Below are 24626 nucleotides of genomic sequence, written 5' to 3'. Positions count from 1 at the left end.
GTAGTGTAAGCTAATTTACCAGCCTGTTAGAGGCGAACCATCTCATCAGCATCCAAAACAGAACATACAGTATGATGAGGAGCCAAGCAGGGTCTGAGTGTAGTTGAACCCAGAAATAATTCACTTGATTCAAAAAATCAAAAAAAAAGAAAGAAAAGTGGTGGTGTATATTTTGCTGTTGATGTTGAAATAATAAGTCCCAGTTCTCACTTTCTTTCTCTTTTAAATTACACTAAATACAAATGTTATGCCGTGATGGACTGACCATTTTTCCAGAGTGTTTCTCTGCCCGTAGTATGAGCTGCTGGGATAGGCTCCAGCATCCTCACGACCCTATAGGAAAATAATGACAGACCCTTGCAAATAGTACACTAGCTTTTCACAGTAACGTGCACACATTTGCCTGTGAATTGCATTCAGTTCAAATCAAAGAGACATTTTAAAATTCAGTACACTACTGATCTATGACTATCCATCAAATTCACTGCACATTCACGGCACTGAGCCATTTATTCCCATTCTCTACACTGATGTATATCTGCCAGGCAGATTAATTGACTTTTACTTGGCCATTTTTAAATTGACATCAGCAGATAATCATGCCAACTTTGAGTGATTAACGGAAATGTTCCTCCCTCCTCTATCTGTTCCTAAATAGCAGCTTTTATAATAGATAATGCAAGTGTTTCACATACCACTCATATGTTTGCGGCTCAGTAAAAAAGAAAAAAAATGATTACTTTTATTCAGCAAGGATGCATTAAATGAATCAAAATGACAGTAAAGACTTATACGTTGTTACAAAAAAAATCTATTTCAATTAAATGCTGTTGTTTTGAAATTTCTGTTCATCAAAGAATCCTGAATAAAGAAAATCCAGCTTTGCAATCACGAGCATAAATTACAATTTAGAATATATTCAAATATAAAACAGTTATTTCAATTTGTAATAATATTTGACAGTTTTGCTGTATTTTAGATCAAATAAATGGAGCTTTAGTGAGCATTTGGAACAAGTGGTTCTTTCAAAAAAGAAAAGAAAAAAAATCATACCCCACACAATTTAATGGTATTGTGTGTTTAAATATTATAGAGAATTTTAGTCCATTTAGTCGACATTACTTAATTATATAGCCCATAAGTGTTACCTTGAGCATTTGATTCCATTGGTTTAAATTGTAATACTCTGAGCAAAGCCCTCTGAATAAAGCCTTTCCATTTGTATTGTCTATAGTTCAGTTTTTAATCTTTGTGTATGTTTGTGCCTACTAGGTATCACCTCCGGGGCCGAGCTGTCATTCACGCTGGAGCCCAGTGACATCATCGCTGTTCAGGAACAACCTCTGATGCTGCACTGTCAGGTGGAGGGGTTCCCACCCATCACCACACAGTGGAGACGCAACGGAGCGCTGATTGTGGAGGACCAAAACTACGTCATGTTTGCTAATGGCTCGCTTCTGATTGGCCACTTCCAGAAGACCAAGTCTGATGGCTCGTCTGATGAGGGAGACTATGAGTGCATAGCCCAAAATTTTTTTGGGCTTGTCTTGAGCCGCAAAGCCAGAGTGCAGGCTGCTAGTAAGTAGCATTTCAGTGTGTTGAAATTGAGAGATAAGACCTTGTTCACTTCACACTCTGCTAATCCCACCTGTTTGTTTTTTTCAAGGATTTTTTAAAGGCAAATACTTGAAAAGGTAAAAAGAAAAAACTTTTTAACTGTATACAATTATTATATTATATTATATTATATTATATTATATTATATTATATTATATTATATTATTGTAACGTGTTCAAGGCTCATGCAAGAAGGAGGTGGGAACTGGCAAACGATCAACATAAAGTTGAATCATAAAATAAACAAACAACAAAACCGTAAAGCGGCAGCCACTCACAGAAGACTGCCGCATATAAACATAATAAAATACAGAATAAAGTCCAGGCCTGGTCCTCTCTCATCTTGCACTGTCGTCACTTCTCCTTTTATCCTTCCAGAGCTCCTCCGTGAAACTCGAGACCGGTCTCATACTCTCATTAGCACTCGCCCCACCCTACTTGCTATTATATTATATTATATTATATTATATTATATTATATTATATTACATTATATTATATTATATTATATTATATTATATTATATTATATTATATTATATTATATTTGTTGGGTGTAATAAAAACACATTATAAGCTAAAGTATTATTATTTTTATCATCATCATCATCAGGGAAGGCAGGTTATTTTTCATGCCACTCTTGAAAGTGTCTCCACTCCAAATGGACCACCACTGTGAAAAATGTCAAGATACACCACTGCCAGCAGATATTGGTGCTGTTAGATTGTCCCGAGAAGTGAAAGTGAGTTTGATAGAAGCCACTGCCAGCTCATTTGCAGAGTCTTTCACAGTGCACACAGTGTTAGAGCACGGCGTGGTGTAGACTCAAGCTACATTAACTTTGGATGAACTGAACATGAGGGACGCAGGGGGCTGGGACAGGCCATTTGATATATGGACAATGGGCTCCTTCTATTTCTGAAGATAAATTGGCTTGTAGGATCCAGTCTGCCTTTTGTCCGCTGCTGTGGTGCTCCCAGTTGTGCTTGTGTTGTGATTTATATTACTAAATCTCTGGCTCTTGTATTGAACTTAACTATTAAACCCGGCCATGCTGTGCTTCTTTCCCTCTGCTTTTGTCGGTGTCACAATAATCTGGAGTGCTGTTGTTCGCCCTCTTGCTGGTCACAGGCACCAAGGCTAAATTTGCTTTTCTAGTCGCCCATACCCACCATGGCCCCGTATGAATCGGGCCTTGTTCCCGTCCAATGCTGAAGCTTTGTTACTGTATTGTGCTTATGATTGGATTTTAAGTCAACTAAAGATGACTTATTATGATTTGTCCGGTCTCATGTCGTCCAAAATGCGTTTGATCTTTTCATATAGATGCTGGGTAAATATAAAGGGCATAATAAGAAATAAAACAGAAGGGCCTTATGGAGGGTTCTTTATGCTCTCTTTAGCGGTTAGCAGGAGGTAGTTGTGATGCCATAGTTGTAAATAGTAGCCGAGGGGAGAGCAGAGTTGGTCATTAAATGGATGTCAGGCGAGTGTTAATTTGAAAGCGCACTGCAGTGCTAATGTGAAAGTGTGCTTTAGTGATGATGTGAGAAATTCAGGGTCTCTTGCTGTTATTATATGGTGCTTCAGAAGGATTACGCTTTTAAAAATCAGATCCTTTCTCTTCAACTTCAAACAATCAAGACTCACAGTAACCTGTTAGCTTACACTCATAAGATTAACTTTGGAGAGAAGCAGGAAATGTTTGAATTGTTTCTCAAAGCTAAAGTGTCATTACTTTATTTTATCATAAAATATTGATTTTTATTTATTTATTTAAATATAAATATATAATATATACCATTGCATGAATTTATATTAATGTAGATATACATTTATAGTATATTTAATAACACAAAGGAGTTATTATATTATATTATATTATATTATATTATATTATATTATATTATATTATATTATATTATTTAGAATTGTAATTTAGTCATTTTAAAAAGGGTGCATTCCATTTATTGGTCTTGATTCTGCTTTATTGCCAGTATGTGTACATAAAGAATACACATGAATCCATAGCATACATGGTCTGAATGGACAGTTTGTATAGATATTGAGCTCTGTGTTTAATACAGTGTGGTCAGTGATGACATGCCCAATTTAACATCTTTTTATTGACCGCATCATACGTTTGCAATTGATTCTGCCTCCGTAAAGCAAAACAGTGTCTGCTGACATATAGCTCTGTGGCCGCATTGTTTGACACAGAAAGACATCTCTGCCTGCGGTCTTGTTACACATACGCGCAGACACACACACATACATATGGGGCAGCCCATGCTGTGCCATATCTGAACACAGCAGTCCATTTGTTGGCCTTGCAGTGAGGTGTGTGTGATGTGAAGATCGTTGACTTGTGCATTTGCACACACACGGTGAAGTGAGACTGACACACTGTGTGTAGACGGTGCACTGCTGTGTTGTGGTACATACTCTGGCTCCGCTCCCAGTGGGCCAGTGGTTAGTGACTGGCCTCTGAAGTTACACTGCCTCTGCCACGCCACAGGGAACAGTCATCTCGGCTCACTGGACTGGGGAACCTTTAAACCCACACTCTCTAGGATGCTGATTGGTAAAGGTCAGCGCATAGTTACTTTTTAGCACCTTTTTCGATTTCTCATCAGGGCCAGAAAGGAATATGTCTGCTTTCTGCATAAATTGTGGGTGAACAATAGCTGGGAGATAGAGTGGGATTCAAATCTAATAGCATAGCAGATGAAGATCTATTGTTGGACTAAATGATTGGCGAACAAAGCTGGGTGGACAAGCATACTGAAAAGCACTCAGATAAAAGCGTAATGTTATGTGGCAGAATGTTTTCTTTTATTATTTTCATAAAAAGATTGATGTAATGCATTAGCTAGCTATAGGCTCCATCAATATACTTTACCATCAGGTCTGGGTACACACAAAATGAGCACATAGTGGGATTTAAATATGGAATAATGTGCTGCAATACATTTAAACAGAGCTGCATGAAATTTGAAGGTGTGAATGGCACATTTAAAAAGAAATGACAGCTGATAAAGTCTCTCAGGATCAAGCTCAGTGTTTACTTTCGCTTTGAGTAAAGGTGCTGCGTGCGAAGGAAAAAAAAAGTTTAAATAATAGAGCACATGGCGATTAAAAGATTAATGTGCACTTTTTTTTCTTATGTATTGTGAAGTACATCTGAGTGAAATGGATTATCAAAAAATATGGGGTTGGTTGTTGATTGGATGAAGGCAGATCTGAATGTGAGCTTGCAGTCGATTGTAAAAAAGGAACAGGGCTTGAGAGAAAGGAGATGTAGAAGAAGTCAACTTCAGAGAGAAGTCTGTAGTTTCACTGAAAGATCATTCAAAATTACAAAGTCAAAACTATGAAACGTGAATGGGTGAATTGTTCACAATAAGATCCATAACATGCATTTAGAAGATAGATAGGATGAATTTTCATTTCATTCCGACTTTAAAAGTCAGAGACAATCTGTGACAAGAAACTTTAGTGTAAAAATTTTACAACTCAAATTGTAAAAACTCCAGGGTGCTTTGAAGAATACCGTGATTTTACATGGTAAATGGCCAAAAACGTTATATCTCAGTACATGGAAAATATCATTGTGTCATGTCAAAAAAAATCCCAAAAAACATGGTACAATATGATTCATTCATAGACCCTGAGACAGTATTTCTGAAGAGTTGGCTAAGTGTATGCTATGTAACAGCACTCAAGTCCAACTATTCTTTCCTTTCCTGTTCAAACCCCATAAGCAACCTGTGCACATCTTAGCACATCCTCCAGTAATAATAGTCTGGGCGCACACTTCCTGCTTGTCAGCTTGTGTGTAATGGATGGCCCCAGCTTTGGTTCATATTGATCAGAGCTGTTGGATCACAACTGATTCGAAGGTCTCTTAGTGACCTTTGATCCCTGCACTGAAAGCTTGAGCATTGACAGTGGGCTCCATTATAATGAAGCGTGTGACCACTCTTTGAGTCTTTCTACATTTTCCTTTTATTGTCTGACCTGTGATATATTTAAGTGATGTAGGTGAGAGAGAGTGTGTGTGCTTGCTTGATTTCAAAATGAATGATGAGTGTCTAGCGTATCATGGTACCAGCGCTCAGGGCATGGCCTCTTTATCCATGAATCTTTAGAAGTGTACAGGATAAAGGAAGAACAGTCTTAATGGCCAACTGGATTCACACTCTTCTATCTGCAGGGCAACTCTCACACAGCTGAAATGCCGTTCTCTCATTTTACATTGGTACATGTGTGTGAGCAGACTTCACTTAGGCCGTCAGCTACAATCAATGAGATGCTAATAGTTCCTACACATGTCCTGCTGGTGGTGGAGTTTGATCTTCAAGTCATTACATGTTTGTTTTTTTTCTTTTTTTTTCTTTACAGACTGCCTTGGGTTTCATATTATGACATGAGGCAAAATCCATAGTCGTATTTGAAGTCATTAAGTTGTGTTTTTCTTCATTCTGGCCTTTTGTTTTATGTTGTTCTCCATCTTATTTTGTCTTGCTCTGTCTGTTTGTGGTACTAATAAACATGCAGTAGGGAAATTTTGTTTCATGCTGACATTTAGGACATCTTCATCACATTGTGTTTGGTTTTATAGTGTTGGATTGTGCTTTATAGCTGTACGGTGCACCCTCTGTCCGGTTGCATAAACCGCTTAGACTAGTCTTGCAAGATAGTCATCTAATTTTCTTCATAACTTTTAAAAGTCAGTTACATAAAAAGGTAAGTAAAACTGGTTATACCCCTAACTAACTGCTAGGTCAGACTAGTCGTTATGACACAGTAACATAGTGGCTATGTTTATGTACCTGGCCTCTGGTTAACAAAAAATTTTTTGTCATCTTCTTCTCTCTGGTGATGTATGCCCGACTACTCCAATCATTTAGTCTGCATAAACCCCACCCCTTTCTTGCATGTGACTGTAAACTCACATTCAGCTGATCTGCTTCCATCCAATTAATAACCAATGGTGTGAACCAAGTCCCTTTCCTACAGTTTGTTCTTTTTCGATAATCCGTTGCACTCAGAAGATAAAGAAGATCTGTTACTACTTCCATTACATCACTGCTATGATGATCTGAATGTGCTGTGATAAGTCTTTGTAAAGCAAGCCAATACTTCCTAGTGCAGTAGGTGCTCTGACAGATTCTGTGAGTTCATTCAGTTCATCAGATGGGTTCAAATCAATAACTTGTGTGGATTTTTTTTTTGTGCGATTCATAAAATGTCATTTGTTCCACTGTATGTCTGTTATCGAGTGCTGGCAGTGAAAACGATGCTATAGAACAGCATGTCTTGGTATTTTTTATTCACAGTACACCGTCTTTTATCTCACCACATTCAAATCAGACTGCAATGCTCGACTGAAATGTGATATCTTTCACTGTTGCGCTGCAGATTGAATAGTGGCGAAGGAAACACTCCTCATAATCGTGTGTGTTATAGGCACAAACTCATTTCCCTGTTGAAGATAGCAAATTATTAGAGACACCTAGGAGAGGGGAAGGTGATAACAGGATGGAGAGTAAGAGATTTAATGTGACTGTGTGCAATGTATATTAAGAAAACTCTTATCAATAGTCTTTTCAAATGTTGCAGTATATTAACTTCCCCTCTCTCAATTTGACGTTTACTGTAGAAATTAGATAAATGTACCTGGTTGTTTGCTGCCAAGGGGCTTTGTTTGTGCTACCCCAGGCAGGCTGTTTGTATAGCAAGCACATTGGGTCTAATAAAAAGAGGGAGATGTGTAATGGCCAACCACCAGTCGGGCTGCTTTAGCATACAAGAGGCTTTCCACCCATTACAGCGCTCTTTCATGCTTTTAGACGCCACCAGTGTTGCACAGGCTGTTAGCAGAGCCCTTTCTCCTGCTAAGTGAGGTGACATAGATCTGCTCCTCAGTCCTCAAACTGATCAAAGGACTTCTTTTTTTTCGCCCGTGTTTTTGTGTCTTTTCTGGTTTGGTGCACATTTTTCGAGACACCGGCACAATTTGCACTTTGGGGTAATTTCGGCCCACTGCCGTGAACAGAGAACTCTGCCATCGCAAAAGAGGGTGTGATTAGCGAGGTTCTTTACAACCCCCCCTCAGAAAAAGATCCCTTCCGCCCCCAAAACGGCCACTCTTTCCATAAATTACGGTTCCCCTTTTCGCTTGTCGACCGTTTCTGTGAGCACACAGTCGGGTGCTGAGCTCCCGTCGTCGCTCTCAATCACATGGCCCTTTCAGGAAACACTTATTTTTGTAAATGTTTCGTCTTTGATGGCTTCGTTGCCTCTTTTTCTCCATCTTCTCCCTTTTCTCTGTCTTTCTTTCTTCCTTTTTTTGTGTGGATCCTCATTAGCTGGGCCTCAGGAAGCTTTTCAAAGTTTGAATGAATGATGGAAACGGTACAGTGGATTGTGACGCACAGTTTATTCCTGCTTCCTGCCCTCCTCTTGAGCCTTTCACCAAGCAACTGATCATAAAAGCCCCCACCCATTAGCAAACAGCTCTCCTGGATCAATCGGAACGCATGCACTTTTTTTCTTTTCTTAAGCGTCAATTGTTAAAGAGTATAGGCTTTAAGTATTAATTTATTTTTTCTCACCCTCTCATATAGCCCTCTTGGGCTGTAATTGACCCTGTTGACTCTAGATGGGATTTGCTTGAATTAAAATGGAAAGGCTAAACTGAAAGAAGAGATGAGACCAGGGACGACTGAAGAGGGAACTGAAAATAAACACAAACAGATTGCTACATATTCACATATATGTAGCTCTCTGCAGTTCAGCACACTTTATGATTTGGTACCGCCTGGGGTACCGTCACCCTGACAGATGAATGCGAGAGCGATAAAAAGGTGGATTGTAAAGAGCATGGGAGAATGAACGAGAAGCAGGAAGCTCCTATAAAAATAATTCTTATGAGCTTCCCTTCAGACATTTCCAATCTGATTTGACATTTTTGCTAGCCGTCGTGTGTCAACTAATCCTGGATGTTGAATGAGAGCTGTTTTGTTGGTCAAACCGGAGGGGAGGATGTGTTGACACATAACCATCAAAGCAGAGGAAGTTATAGGGCTGTCGTACAGGGTAATGGGGAGGAAGGGGCCCGCACTTTCTCTGGATTTCAGCCCTTCCACGTTCTCCCTCTCAACTGGCTTTCCACTCCACCACTCAACAATACGTGTCCTACCTCTCTCCTTTGTCCAGTAGCCAAGCTCCTCCCACCCAACCCCGCAATCCCACAAGCCCCCCCTCTCCTGTACAGAAGCCCAACCGCACCCCACTGACATGGAGCTCAATGACACATGCTTTCAGGTCAGGACTGCTTCACAATGGGGCATGGAGAAGAAGGGAGAAAGAGGGAAAGTGCTTGAGAGGAAGAGAGCCCTAATTAAGAGAGAAAGAGAAAGTGAAGGATGGTGGGTAATTCACAGGCCTAAATTAGAGGACACTTAATGCTTTTTTGTGTGGTGGGGTTGGATGTCCGATATACTGTATGTGAGGTGCTGAAGAATATTATTGAATCAGCATTTGTCTTTTCACTTTTGTTGTGGTTTTGGCTATATAGCCAAGTATAGCTCATACTTATGGTGGGGGATCTTCACAAAACTATGAATAAAACCCAACCCACACTATTTGTGATAGAGACATAAATGATACCACAGATCGTGTGTGTAAGAGAAAGATATAAATAGATAAAGTATAAAAACGAAGAAAAAAACAGGCAAAAAGACTACCGGTGCTGCTCAAAAATGTGGGTTCAGTAACATTTCTTTTTTTTTCTCTTTTATTTTTTAAAAATTATCTAATGCTCACAAAGGCTGTTATGAAATATTATTACAATTTCAAATAACTGTTTTCTAATTTAATATATTTTATTTTTAATATATATATATATATATATATATATATATATATATATATATATATGTTTAATATAATTTATTCTTGTGATGGCAACGCTAAATTTTCAGCAGCCATTATGCCAATCTTTAGTGTTACATGATCCTTCATAAATAATTTTGATATACTGATTTGGCAATCAAATAAAATTGTACTGCTTAATAGTGTTGTGGAAAGGGGCCCCACGCATTTCTGCAGATCAGAATGTAAGGGGTGGTTATGGTTTTATAACCATGGTGGTTATGTCCTTAGTGCAAGATAAACCTTAGTTTTAACGTTTAACGTTACTGCCTTGTGAGATGAGCAAAAACACTTGTATGGAGGAAAGGTGAGATATGGAAGAGTGAGTGATTAAATAAGAGAGGGCTAAAATTAGAGTCAATATATAATGGGATCAGTCCAGGGACCCTGTAGCATCTGCCATTATGCCTCAGAATGTAATTCACTAGAGATGGCCCATCAAGAAATTCAACACCTCGCTCTTCTCATCTTCTCTGGAGAAAGTGTTTTAACAGTTATTTGTATGCTCCACTCTAAATAAAATGACACACGAGAAGGGATCAGGGAAATAGACCATCATTTTGCAATCTTGTAGCACATGTATCTCGCTTAAATCTCGAGGGGAGCTCGAGTGTTTTCTCTCGCTTGAGGGTTTTCTATCAGTTTTGGCCCCTTTGAACCTCAAGTAACATATTAATACTATGGGGAGTGCAGTAGTTGTAACTTGACTGCTTTTGATGTTTGAGAACAGATTTCAGAAACCACAGATGGGAGAAGACTGTCAACAAAAATAAAATAAATTGTCAGTTCCGATGGCCTCATGGACAGTGTGCCGACATGTCGTGCCGTTGCGCTTCGGGCGACCTGAGTTTGAGTCCCGGCTCGCGGACCTTTCCCGATCCCGTCCCCATCTCTCTCTCCCACCTCGCTTCCTGTCCACTCTATACTGTCCTGTCATAATAAAGCGTCCTTTCATAATAAAGGCAAAAATCGCTAAAAAATTATTTGATCTAAAAAAATAATTAAATAACTTTTTCACATTAACTTTATTTGTTGCACCTTTTTTGATGCACATGTTGGTATATATTTGGTTCTGTAAATGTGTTTCCATTTGTATTTTATAATAATGTCTTTTAGACATAAAGAAATTAATCCACCATATATTTTTTTAGGGACATTTTGGAATTTATATTTGCGTCTTTGGGGTTTCCATCCAACATTTTGCATGCAAAATCCAAAACTTGCATAAAATGGCTAAATGAAAACTCAACTTCTGTCTTTTTACACTCAGGAAAAAAATTACAAAAATGTTACCTTTAGTGGAACAACAGCATTTACCTTTATAGGGACAACTTTGTACCTTATTTACCCCTTAAAGGTTGTATACATACTTGTAGCCTTTAGGGTATATATTACTACTCTAAGGTAATAATATGCAACTTTTAGTAATACAAAGTTTTCCTTTGAGAGTACTGTCCAACTGACAAGCTGTTGTTCCCCTTAAGATGCAATTTTGCAATGTTTTAACCTATTTGAAAGCCATTCCAGTTTCGTGCAGATCATACTCATTTAGGGATGTATTGCTTTCCTTGAGTAAGTCAACATATTTATTCCCTCATGTATTGGGCAGCTTTCCAGCAAGGTCAATAACTTAAGGTAAAAGGAAATGATTCCCATTTTTAGATTCCTCTGTTCCACATGCATTTGCCTGTTAGCATCATAATCTAATCCAGCCCCTACACTTGCAAAGAGCCTCTCTCTTTTTGTTGGCATGGCTTGAATGGGCTGTGAGGTGAGTGGAGAGCAGGCTCACAGCCAGAAAAGGAAATGGGTACATCTGAAATTCACACACTCTTAAAACTGGCAGAGGGGAGAGAAGAAGCAGCTGTCCCATAAACATAAGCTGCTGTGTGTCGGTGTGGCAGCCTTCCTCACATGTATCATTCATGTCTGTCTGTCACTCTCTACTTCTCATGTTCTGTTTCTTACTATTTCCATTTCTCCCATGGTTTATATCCCTTTCTTGACTCTTACCTTAGAGTGTTGCCACATTCCTGTTTCTGTTCTTTTGCAGTCTTTCACATTCTTGCCCTGTTTTCAAGTCTCTCTTACTCTGCCTCCCCTCTCCCTTTCTTCTCAGACTTTTAACAATTCTGTCATTCTAGCAGTGAGTTGGATTGGATGGCGTGCTGATGATAAATGGCAGTCTGAAGCAAGAAAGAAAAACCGCTGTCATTCACACTCCAAACTTCAGACTGCCTCATTTCTTCACAGCTCTGAGTGGTCGCTATTCTGCAATTCACTGCTAATATTTTCTCCAACCCCAATCATGATAGTGTTACACACAGAATTAGAAATCTGCTAAGATGACATGCAAGTCAGTTGTACAATAGGCTGTTCTAGAATCAGAACTAACTATTTTTTGTAGGACTGGTAATGGCCTTAACCTTGACCATATAGGCTCCACTCATCTGGCTTCAGGTTCACTTTAAAATTGAAGGCCATTGTTAAGAGGATTTTTCCACTTGGTAAAGAAGGGAGCTTCATTTGGAGGCACGTCAAGGGGCAGGGGTTGTAAATAAATTCTGTCCGGATGTCTTAGGACCACCCCTGCTTTTCACAAACAAGCAAGTAAAAAGAGGTCCTGTGATCACTCTTTTCTTGGTTTTAGAGTGTGGGCTTTAGGGCTCGTCGAGAGAATTCCTCAGTAATGGAGGTTAAAGGCAAGGGCTGGAAGGTCAAACAGGAGGTCAGAGATCATTGTGAGGCTGGACAGCTTTTCCATAATGGGGCACCTCTTTGTGTGTGTGTGTGTGTGTGTGTGTGTGTGTGTGTGTGTGTGTGTGTGTGTGTGTGTGTGTGTGTGTGTGTGTGTGTGTGTGTGTGTGTGTGTGTGTGTGTGTGTGTGTGTGTGTGTGTGTGTGTGTTTTTTTTTGTTTTGTTTTTCATGCTTTTCTATCCCGGTGGATACTTCAACTTGTGGGGACCTAAATAGAGGTCCCCATGGGTAAACAAGCTTATAAATCACACACAATTAGTTTTTTTGGAAATGTAAAAATGCAGACAGTTGTTTGTGATGGGTAGGGTTAGTGTTAGTGTAAGGGGATAGAATATACAGTTTGTACAGTATAAAAACCATTAAGTCCCCACAAAGATAGTAAACCAGACGTGTGTGTGTATTTTTAAGGAAGAGAGAGACTTGACTGAACAAGAGTATTTCAAGTTTATTATTTATTAGGCTATATATAAAGCTAATGGCTGTTAAATATAATATTGCCTTATTTTATATTATAATATGTAGATAATCATTCTAATATGCTGATTTGGTGCTCTAAACATTTATTATTATTATCAATGTTGAAAACAGTTGTGCTGCTTAATTTTCAGAATTCTTTGATAAATAAAATGTTCAAAAGAACAGCATTCATTTGAAATAAACATTTTTGGTAACAGTGTAAAACTATACCGTTACAATCAATTTAAAGCGTCCTTGCTGAATAAAAAGTATTAATTTTTTTCAACAAAATCTTACTGACCCCAAACTTTTGAACAGTAGTGTATTTCTTTATTTGTGTATCTGTCTTTTTGTCTCTACATTTGTTCCTGCATTTATACGCTGAAATATCTCGTATCATCTTGTCTGTTTGCTCAGAGGCCATGTTTTTGTCTGCCCGTTTTTGTTTATGTGCTGTGGCGTGTGTGCCAGCTCCTCCCAGAAGTCCCCTTTCTCTTCACATCCACTGCCCCGTCACCGCGCTTCACTACACTTAACAGCACCTTTACAGCCAGCCAGTCCTGTTAAACACACTTTACAGGACCCAAGCCATCCACCAATAAAAACCTCTCTCCCTGAGCCATCCACCAATAAAAAAAAACCCTTCCTGTCTGCCCCCATAAGGCAGACATCTTGTTGGAAGATTGGCAGAAAATCATGGGACCTCAAGAGGAAGATGCGGATGAGGAACAGATGAAGAATGGCATGAGGCGCTGTCACATCTTACTAATCTTCTCCTGTATCACTCTTGCCTTCGCTGTCATTCTCTCTGGAGATTCTAGATGGGATTGTTGTGAGGTGTTTTGGAGAAATCCATCTTTCTCATTAGTAATTTAGTACATTTTATTTAAACGTCAATGTCTCCCAAGTGATTTGGCGGGCAGATTTCATGAAATAGGCTGAGGAGCTTGAAATTGCTGTGTTGATGTATTTTCAATTAAAGAAGTTTGGAAAGGACATATGGAAATTGACATATTGAAACATATTGCAATAGGTTTTTTAGTTTTGTCGCAGCCATGAATGATGATTTGCCCAATCAGAATTCTAATCTAGTCTATGATTAGACAATAAATTGCAACTTTCTAAACAGTGGTGGGTTGAGGTAGTAACATTCTTATTGTAGAGGATTTGATTAGACAAAATTCTGTCTAGTGCAGAATGAGTCATCAGTATTTTTGCTCCATCTTCCTGAAAGAAAAAGATTGAACATTTAGACGAACATAACAGTTTTAACTATTTTGTCAACTAACTTCTAGATAAGCCCCAAAGCTTTAATTGAAGGGATGGTTCACCCAAAAAAATGTCATCATTTGCTCACCCTCATGTTGTTCCAAACCTGTATTATTTTCTTACTTCTGTGGAACACAAATACACACACACACAAATATATTTTGAAAGAATGTTTTATCAAAACAGTTTCTGTTACCATACATTTTCTTCTTCCTCTGTAGAACATAAAAGAGTGTATTTTTTTTGTCCGGATAATGGAAGTCAATGGTAACCAAAACTCTTTGGTTATTAACATTCTTCAAAACTGTGTTACACAGAAGAAAGAAAGTCAGGTTTGCACATACAGGTTTGGAACAACATGAGAGTGAACAAATGATAATAGACAATTCATTTTTGGGTGAACTACCCCTTTAAAGGCCACCAGCTTCCAGGTTTCTATTTTGCACTGACTGACTGACTTGCCTGTCTCTGGCCTCCCTTTGTCATCGCTCACTCCACATAGCGTTCATATTTTTTCTGCCTCATCTCTCTTTTTTTAATTTCCTCCCCGCCCCCTGTCTTTTTCTGCATTTTCTCAGTGATGCCAGGGTTATAGGTCACAGTAGGATGGCGAGGGGGAGGGGTCAGCCTGGGAATGGTGACCTCTGTGTGTGCACTGGGGCAGAATACCCCTCCCTGTTTTCGTCCTTTCCTCCCAACACCTCTCATCTCCCCCCTCGCCTTCACTCTTCCATTCCCTGTGCCGCCCATCCCCTCCTCTCCCCTCGGGGCCAGCGACATTGACCTTGGCTTTGAATGAATAAGGTGGTTGAACACTGACATTGTGCTGGGCTTTCCCCCCTAACATCAGCATAGGCGTTCTGAAATCAGTGAAAGACCACAGCGATTCTAACACGCTCTCACACCCTGAGAAAGGCTTTGATTTGTCATGCTGTCATAAGAGATCTGTTTCAGTGGTTTAATGTTTTTCCAAGGCGATTCAACATTTGGCTGGCACAAATAAATCCCTTTTCACGCACAAAGCATTTGCTTGCTCGGCAGCGCTGGTGGCGTAACACCCTGACTCTGTCAGATAACATCACTGTCCTCTTTGAATCGCTTGGAATTGTTTTCCCTCCTTGTTTTACAGTTTTATTAAGAGTGTTAATCCATGGTAAATTGCGTTATCTCTGTGTTTTATGCGCATGTTACATACATCTGTTGGACTACTGTATACATATTATTTATACAGTCAAACATCAGCCTTTGTTTGGAAAGGAAAAAAATGGTGAAGTGTTGTTGGTGAGGGGTGTTTTTCTCTTTGATTCTTTTTCATATGGGGACAGTGCACATGAAGGGAATGGGGTTAAAAGGTAGTCAGCCTGCTGTATTTGGGGAGGGCCATCTGGGGCCAAGATGGAATTCCACAGAAATCAATTACAAGTCTGGATTGCATGCTGGCAAGTCATTCTGAAAAAGCTACCCTGTGTCATGTTTTCTGTCTCAACTGGACTGTGTGTGCGTGTGCGTGTGCGTGTGCGTGTGCGTGTGCGTGTGCGTGTGCGTGTGCGTGTGCGTGTGCGCGTGCGCGTGTGCGTGTGCGTGTGCGTGTGCGTGTGCGTGTGCGTGTGCGTGTGCGTGTGCGTGTGCGTGTGTGTGTGTGTGTGTGTGGGCCAGGATTGGGAATAAATTGAGAAATAAAGAGCTGGCTCCCTTTCAATTATGTTAGAATTTAAATTGAATTGGCCACACCCCACTGGAAGTTCATTTGGAATAACAGGAACTGAATTACAATTCAGCAGGTAATGACATCCTGGGAAATGTGTTTATACATTTCTCTTTTTCTGAGAAATCTAAATTTTCTGGTTAAAAATTACACTTAATAATGCAAGGGTGTGCATCTGAAAGGATGGTGACAGTTAACTTTTTAGGAGTGCTTATGATTCACACATCATTCATGACATTGATGTCCTTGCAGTGAATCTTTTTACCCAGTGAATTTGTATTCTTGGCACTTTCTTACTAAAGCAGCACATAAGTACTAAGTACTCATTCAGCTGACGCTTTCAAATGTTTTTTTTTTATCTAAACCGAATTACAGTACATCCATTACAGGGACAATACTGCTGGAGCAATTTTGAGTTAAGTGTCTTGCTTAGGGGCACAATTGTGGTGGCTTGTAAATCCTGTGGAAAGTGAGTACATACTGTGTAGGCCTAAATGACAATTACCTAAATACTATGGCTAAGTCTCAATTCTCAATGAGAAGGCTAGCACAGTATGCCCCCCCTTTGTGTTGGGAGATTGGTAATCTGGATGAGCTGACCGATCACTGTGCTGAATGAATTGTAGATGGCAGGGGACCTGGCCATTTACTATTGTGCTGAAGACATTGTGGTTCTGTTCCAAACCCAAGTAAATTGCACAACTAGACAGCATTTTAGGGCATTATATGAGTGTTTCAGATCAAATTATATTCACCAAATTCTAAGGCATTGCATGTGTAAAGTAATCCCGGAATATATTGCAACAAACTCAGTAAAAAGTCTAAGTAATGGGAAATGATTTTAAATATATTATTCAGTACTCAAAAGTTGTGCACATTCAAATGTTTGGGGCCGGTAAGATTTATTTTTTTTGCAAAACATTTTTTTGTATTAAGTTTCTTGTGCTCACCAAGACTGCATTTGGTTTTTCAAAATTACAGGAAAAACAGTAATATTGTAAAATATTGTTACAGTTTTGAAATGGCAGTTTTATATTTGCATCAATTTTAAAATGTAATTTATTCCTGTGACTGCCAAGCTGAATTTTCAGTAGCCATTTCTTCAGTTTTCAGTGTCACATGATCCTTCAGAAATCATTCTAATATGCTGAATTTGGTGCTCAAGAAACATTTCTCATTATCACAGTTCAAAACAGCTTTGCTGCTTATTATTTACGTTGAAACCGATATTTTTTCCAGGATTATTTAATGAATATAAAGTTCAGAAGGACAGCATTTATTTGAAATGGAAAACTTTTATGACATTGTAAATGTCTTTACTGTGACTTTTGATCAATTAAATGCATCCTTGCTGAATCAAAGCATTTCATTTCTTTAAAAAAAACTGACTTTTTAGTTGTTGATAATTTTAAATATACAGCCTCAACAGTAGCTATTACTTTCTGCAGTTACAAAAAAAACCTGCTCTGAGCAAGTAATGAATTAGTGAACTAACATGGGTTGGTAGTCTCAGATTATGCTCGGCCTGGCCACTGTGAAGGTTAAACCTTGAACCTGGAGGGAATGTTTCATTCCAGAACCCTGAAGCCATCAGCTCTCTTTCAAGGGCACCCTACTGTCTCTCTCTCACACACACATACTGCAATTTTTCAAGATGCAGGAATGCACTTCTGAAAGATATTTTGATCGTTAAAAGTCTGTTTGTAACTGCATTATCAACAGCACACTAATATGGATCTAAATTAATACACTAATGTAAACACCCTCAGTGTCTGTATTCACCGCTGTTGGATCACGAGGCGGACAGCATTCTCCATGTCAAGGGCTTGTTACCGTCTTTCTCTTTTTCAGTGTCGAATGCAATTGAGTACTTTTACACTGAGTGCTGAGAGAGAGGAAGAAAGTGAAAGCAAGAAATGGAGGTCAGTGCTGCTGTGTACGACTGCCTCCCTCCTCTGTAATTGTACAATTTCTCCATATGACCTTCAAAAAGTGTCCTTAAGAAAGCTAGAATTTGCAGCAGAGATGACAACACTTGTCTTGTATGTTGGGTATTTGTAAGTGGACAAGTTTATGGGAAGATATTACCCAACATAATGCTCGTCAGTCTTTTTTTAGAGTGATTTGAAAACTCCCTTGTACTTTTTTTGTAAAAAAAAGATTTGCTGTGATTCTGCATCGCCTCTTAAATGATTAGTTCACTTCCAAATGAACATTCTGTCGTCATTTACTCACCATCAAGTTGTTTCAAACCTGTTTGAATTTCTTTCGTTTGCTGAACACAAAAGAAGATATTTTGATGAATGTCAGTAACCAAACAGTTGATGGACTCCATTGACTTCCATAGTATTTGTTTTTCCTACTATGGAAGTCAATGGGGTTCATCAATTGTCTGGTTACCGACTTCAAAATATCTTCTTTTGGGTTCAGCTGAAGAAAGAAACTCATAAGGACAAACAACTTGAGGGTGAGTAAATTATGTCAGAATTTTTATGTTGAAGTGAACTATTCCTTTAAATTAGTATTGTTTAATAATTTTTTGAATTATTTGATTACAATCTAATGGTATCACCTCGCTCAACATTATACAAAGGTAAAATTAGGCAAAGCAAGGTTATTTGTATAGCACATTTTTTGCACAGCGGTAACTCAATAGGGAGAATGTTTCCTTATGTCAGAGATTAATGTCTTTGCACATCTAACCTTTTACAGCTGGTGTCACTTGTTTGGAAACATCAAGAGGAAGATTTTCATATAAGGGAGGGGTGATAGGCTTGACTGCCTTTACTTGTTTGTTTCCAACAGCACAGAACAGGAGATGATGACACAGTCACAAGGGGAAAAAACTGCATCAAATAATATTCTGTTTTCTTCAGGAAAACTGTGCAATGCAGGAAAAAGCCTAAGCATGTTACTACCTCGTGTAGTAGATCCATGGAATTAAAGAAGAGACTGCAGCTCTCACTCAGAAACACTGTCATTAGTGTCACTGCTTCAAGTGGGACGTGGTTTTGTTTGGATTCAGGGACAGTGTAGGTACAGAATGACATCATGAGCTCAAGGGGAGTCTCTTTCACTAACAGATGTTCACACAAGACGTTAGATCTGTAATTACACACTGAGCCTCTTAACATTTTCATCTACATAACGAGCAAATTTACCTCAGAATTGAACTGACCTGCAGAGTGCAATTACACCTGTTATTCCAAAGCACTATAATCAGAAACCAGCACAACATATAAAACAGCAGTTTCGATGCTGTTAAAAAAAACAACTATCTATTGGTCTATCTGTCTATGTCTGTCTGTTTGTCGTTCTAGCTATGTCTTTATATGTATTTATTACTCTGACTAACGGTCTTTGTCTGTCTGTCTTTCTATCACTATAGCTATCTGTCTTTCTGTCTGTGTATCTATTGCTCAGAGCTGTCTTTCTGTCTATCCATCTCGCTCTGGCTATCTTTCTGTCTGTCGTTCTAGCTTCTGTTTATCTGTCTGTCTGTCTATCTATTTTGCTCTACCTATCTTTTTATTTGTCTGTCTGTCTATCTCTCTCTACTCTATCTATGTAACTGTTAGTCTTTTCTGTCTATGCAGTGTCACCACAACAATAGAAAGCAAGCAACTGACTAAATTCTATGCTCATCACCTGTTGGGCTGATCAGGACAAAAATGCAGATTTTAATGAAAGATTGTTGTTTTTTTTAATCTGTCATTGGAACGAAACAAAATACAGTTATAAAAAAACGAGAAAAAAGGTCATGCCATTGTTTTACAGATAAATATCACTTATTTTAAAGGTAATTTGATATTTTTACTGTAAAATATGATATATATACTGATTATGGATTGAATTTTGTGGGGGGGGGGGGGGGGGTTCTTGTATTAATTTACAGGATGTGTTATTATGCTTGACTGATTCTTTGTCTTTGCAGTTCATTGTTTTCTGTGATTGATTGTAGGTTGTGATGATTGATTCTTTATCTGTGGCAGTGGAAAGGTCCATAGATTGATGTTATGAGTGGAGGCATTAATGCTGTGGGTCTGGGGTCATAATTCTCATTCTCAGCCCTGGTTGCTTTGTGATTTGTCAGAAGCGAGGCGGACAGTACCGTGGTAGGGCTTATAGCCCCACGCTGAGTTTGTGTGTGTGTATTTGCATGAATTCATATGGATTAGAGTGTGTGCTGTAGGGGTGGGGCCTGTGCATCACAGGGACCTGCACATCAACCCTGAGGTGATTTCCCTAGTGACTCTAGTCAGCTGGCAATTTGGGGGCCCCAGTGAAGAAAAAAATAAAGAGGAGTATAAAAGGAAAAGAGTGAGAAGTGGGCATCCAACTGCCAGCTGTCTCTGGATGATGGAAGATCTATAGTGGGATGGTCTCCACAGCCACCTTAACTTTCCACTTTCCACACTCCCACACAGACACTCACTCTGACGCACATCGTTCCATCACGAGAAAGTGGTGTGTGTGTGTGTGTGTGTGTGTGTGTGTGTGTGTGTGTGTGTGTGTGTGTGTGTGTGTGTGTGTGTGTGTGTGTGTGTGTGTGTGTGTGTGTGTGTGTGTGTGTGTGTGTGTGTGTGTGTGTGTGTGACACAATAGGGTCCCATTCCACGCCACACGGTTCTGTAATCCATCATAACATCTTTTGCCAAATTCAATCTTTTTCATTACAATGCCAGATTTTTAATTAATCAAAATCTACATTTTAATAGAGGAGGTGGAGGATGTGATTTACGGTGTGCATATACAGTATGTGTGTGTATCAATGCTTTATACTCTAGAATGTGTGACTTGTTTTTATTTATTTTTGCCTTCATTTGTTGAGACCCAGAGGAGCTGGTGAATGTCTGTCCGTCTTGTTGAGTGTGATTGATGGGATGCCGTTCTTCCTGCGGTAATTGCGCTCATAGTGACAAACTATCGCCTGTTGTTGAGCTACAGCCAATGGCTGAATTTGTTAGGTACACCACTTCCTCTATTCTCCCTGTTTCTAGTCAGTGTTAAAAGTATCCGGGCTTGCCGCATACACTCTCATGCCACTGCCTTGCCCTAGATTGTGATTAATGGCCACAATTCAGCCAGAAAAATTCCCTTGAGTGGGTGCCAGTTGGCTTATGCAGAGAAGAGGGGAGAAGAAACTCATTACTGCTGTCAGTTCAGCTGACAGAGCAGGCGAGGGTGTGTGTGAGTGTGTATGCGTGTGTTTGACTGTGAACGGGCATTGGGTTTGTACTCGTGTGAGTCCCTAGATGTGTTTACTAGCGTGAAGGGAACCCCAAGACCCAAGTGGTAGCTGTCTCCAGGAAAACAAAAACGAGGCAGCTTCGTATTCCAGCTTTTTCATGGTTGACTAGGCCACATTGATAATATGGCTTTAGCTATGCATGTACACATTCCAGTCTAGGATGTTTTATTTCATGTTCAGAGCAGATGGATTTGTGTTTGTGTTGCTTTGCCAACCCAGGCACTGTTAAAGAATTTTGACCTTTTAACAGCATTTAGGTCCATTTAGGCAACGGCATTCAGGTACAAATCTCCAGTCAACTTTTGATGTGCATGCTAGACTGCGTTTGATCAGTTTTGTTTTATTCATCATAACACTGTAATTGCTCAAATACGTCTCTCGAGACAGGAGGAGTAATCGTACAAAGACTCAAAGAAAGGGATGAATGCGAAGCCAGACACACAACAAATGGACCTGTATGCAGCGATGAGTTGCCAGGATCTCAGCATACACATACATATACTTCTTGTCTTTGAACCCTTATGTGTCTGCCTGTTTGTCCGTTTCTTTTTCTGATTTCTTCTCTATTCCAAGGCTGGCTGTTGTGGTGGTGTTTGCGTTATTCCAGTTAACACTTGAGTGTTTTTTGCTTTTCCTTTTGGTGATTTTTTTTTCTAAGTTGTAAAAAACATTATTGGAGTATGTTTTACAAGAAAATCATTTTTCAGTTTTTCTAATTGTTTTTTGTTATAGTCTGTGAAATTTTACTAGCAATTTCTGAGGTGAAAATTGTTTCTACACCAATTTTTTTTCCAGTGCAGAACCTGACAATTTACCTCTTTTAAATTCAGGTGAGACACTCCAGACATCAATTTTTTTTAATTTTTGTTTTACGTCATAACTGGTAGAACAAAAATATCAGGTTCATTGTCCAATAAAAGTGTCCAAGACAAAGAAAAGAAAATTAATGTAAATCTTGGTGTATACATACACACACACACACAAACACACACACATACACACACACAAACACACACACAAACACACACACATACACACACACATAAACATACAGTATATAGTTGTTTGTTGGGCCTTACGTACACAAGCTCATTCAGTTTTGGTAATCAAACAGAGGTAATTGCTATATACCTGAGATTGGTCACATTCACGTTTACACAATCAAAGGTATTTTGATACAGTCCCCATGGAATTGCATTACACTTGAATTTAACTTAACGTTTACTTCAGTAGAGGTATGGCCACTATTACAGATATGAAGCCTGGTTCACAAAAGAAAAGGCAATGGTCAAAGAAGTGGAGACAACGCGAGCATGGACGGCTGTTTTGATTTTGTTTCCTGGTGCTTCCTCAGCGCCTCGTCACCTCGCTTTCTAAATGGCTGCACGCCACAGTCCACAGGCTGCGTGCTCGTTTGTCCCCGGGGGGCATCACACACGAGGAGAAATTGGGCCAAAAAAATCCAACATGTTGGATATCCCCGATTTGAGATCGGAGTGGTCCCGACGTCCTTCCGAGCAGACGAGAGCACTCTTAACACACCACACACGGCAGGAATATCTCATCAGATTATTTTGCAATAATCGGAGCATCCTTAAGATTGTCGGAAGGGTAAATCGGGGCTAAAATCTGCCTAATTATCCTGCTGTGTGAACCAGGCTTAAGCTGACCAACATTACTTCAACTACAGTGGATAGCATAAGTGAACACACCCATGCTAAAGTTGACTGAAAAGAGGAATAAAAAAATCATCTTTTGGAAATTGATCTTAATGCCTTAATTAGAAAATGAGGAAAAATCCAACCTTTAAGGACACCAATTTTCTTTGTGAATGAATAATGTATCGTAAATAAATTTTCTTCCTTAAAATACAGGTTGCATAAGTCAGGACATGTTAAATTTCCATTGAGGCAGGCAGATTTTTATTTTTAAAGGCCAGTTGTTTCATGGATCCAGGATAATATGCATCCTGATAAAGTTCCCTTGGCCTTTGGAATTAAAATATCCCCACATCATCACTTACCCTTCACCATACCTAGAGATTGGCATGTTGTTATTTCAGTTAGGCTAATTGCTGGTTTGATTTGCATTGAGAGATGATCTTATGGAAAGTGCCCCATACTAATCTCTAGGTATGGTGAAAGGAATGTGGTGATGTGGGGATATTTTAATTTCTAACTCCACAAGAGAGAGTTCAAATGTTAATTTCTTTTTTCTCAGAAAGTTGCCCTCTCTTCAAGTTTTTTCAGTCTTACAGCCAGGCAACCAGACAGGGCTGATCTCAGCAGCCACACTGCATGAATCATGGCTGATAGGTCAGCCAGACTGTTGGCTGCATCATGGGCTGGAAACCCATGCAGTGAATGTGATTCTTTCAACCGCAGAAGGCTGACAGAGAGAGCTGCACACAAGAAATTTATAACGAATTAAAGTAAAACAGCAGCATTTTGCATTCCACCTAGCTGTCCGATGGCAGACACAGAGAAATTTTTTTTTAGTTAATCAGTGGGTTATTGATGACAAAGAAATGGAATATAATCAGTGACCAAGAATAGAGATTCAAGTGGGCAGGTGGGTGAACAAAAGCTGCAGAATAGTTTAATTGTGGTCAAAATATTTAAAAGGCAATGTACAAAGAAAAAAAGCATGTGTTTGAATTGTGATATTCTTGACAAACACCTTGCACATTCTTGCCTTGACTGTTATTATGACATACTGTATGATAACGCTGCAAGGTATACTGTTTGTTCCATTGGCTGGTATGAATATCGATGTGGGCTTTGAACAATCTAAGATGAGGAATAAATTACCTGACTGAAGTAAATTGTTCAAACGACCATGAAAATAGTCAGCTGGTTCAACTCAGCCTCAGCTCTGTTCCTCTTACCTTTATCTGTCACTATACTCGTATATGAGTTAAAGTGGTCAACATACTTTCAACAATAATTTTAAGGAGGTGCTTTTTAAGTGTGTTTTGCAAGCTTAATTCTCGTAATGCACTCTTTACTTCTATCCTATATTGTACATACAGTATGCATGTTACTTCATAGGGAATTCCGAGCTATCACAATACAGATCCTTTAAAACTTTGCAGTTGAATCAAATTCCCTGCTGTAACAAATGGCAGTATTTTTTTTATTACGTTCTCATGCTATCATGCTGTTTTGCCTATAGAAAGACAGAATTGCAATTAGCTAGTGTTGATTTTTGCAAAATTCCTATCTGATTATTTCTTGTTTATTTATTATTTCTTATTTATTGATTGATTGATTTGATTTATTAGTTAAGTCACATAAATAAAAGGTAGGTCTAGTATCAGCACATAGATTAAAGAAAAAAAATATATAGTTCACTGTAATTTTTCCTGTAGAGTTTAGTAAATTTGTTAGGTGATTATAGTTTTGTAGCTTCTCAATCAAATCACATATAGCCTTTTCTTTTCCTTAAACAATCTAAGCATTGAATTTTTTGATATGTTTTTGATTATCTTTGGACAGATTGTAATACACTTCTTTTTTTGCATTAGCCTTACACAACTCTTGGCTCTTTTCAGCGGGTTGTTTGGCTGACAGATGGTGAGGAGTGTGAATATTAGTGAATAAACAGCTACATGCTGACTAGTGAGAGAAG

General features: G+C 38.9%; 1 protein-coding gene across 1 annotated transcript in view; it reads left to right on the top strand.

The window, feature by feature from the left end:
- Nucleotides 1-24626, top strand: part of igdcc3 (immunoglobulin superfamily, DCC subclass, member 3) — a 74837-nt gene that overhangs the window by 10994 nt on the left and 39217 nt on the right. The window contains exon 2 of the mRNA XM_077228672.1: nucleotides 1273-1578. Coding sequence (XP_077084787.1) covers nucleotides 1273-1578 — 306 coding nt within the window. The remainder of the gene's footprint in view (nucleotides 1-1272; nucleotides 1579-24626) is intronic.

This window comes from Siphateles boraxobius, unplaced genomic scaffold, assembly GCF_051911475.1.
Source record: "Siphateles boraxobius isolate OS27281-9 unplaced genomic scaffold, OSU_SipBor_1 130, whole genome shotgun sequence".
NCBI classification, from domain to species: domain Eukaryota; kingdom Metazoa; phylum Chordata; class Actinopteri; order Cypriniformes; family Leuciscidae; genus Siphateles; species Siphateles boraxobius.
The sequence above is the reverse complement of the archived record's forward strand: the minus strand, read 5'-3'. Positions and strand labels throughout refer to the sequence as shown.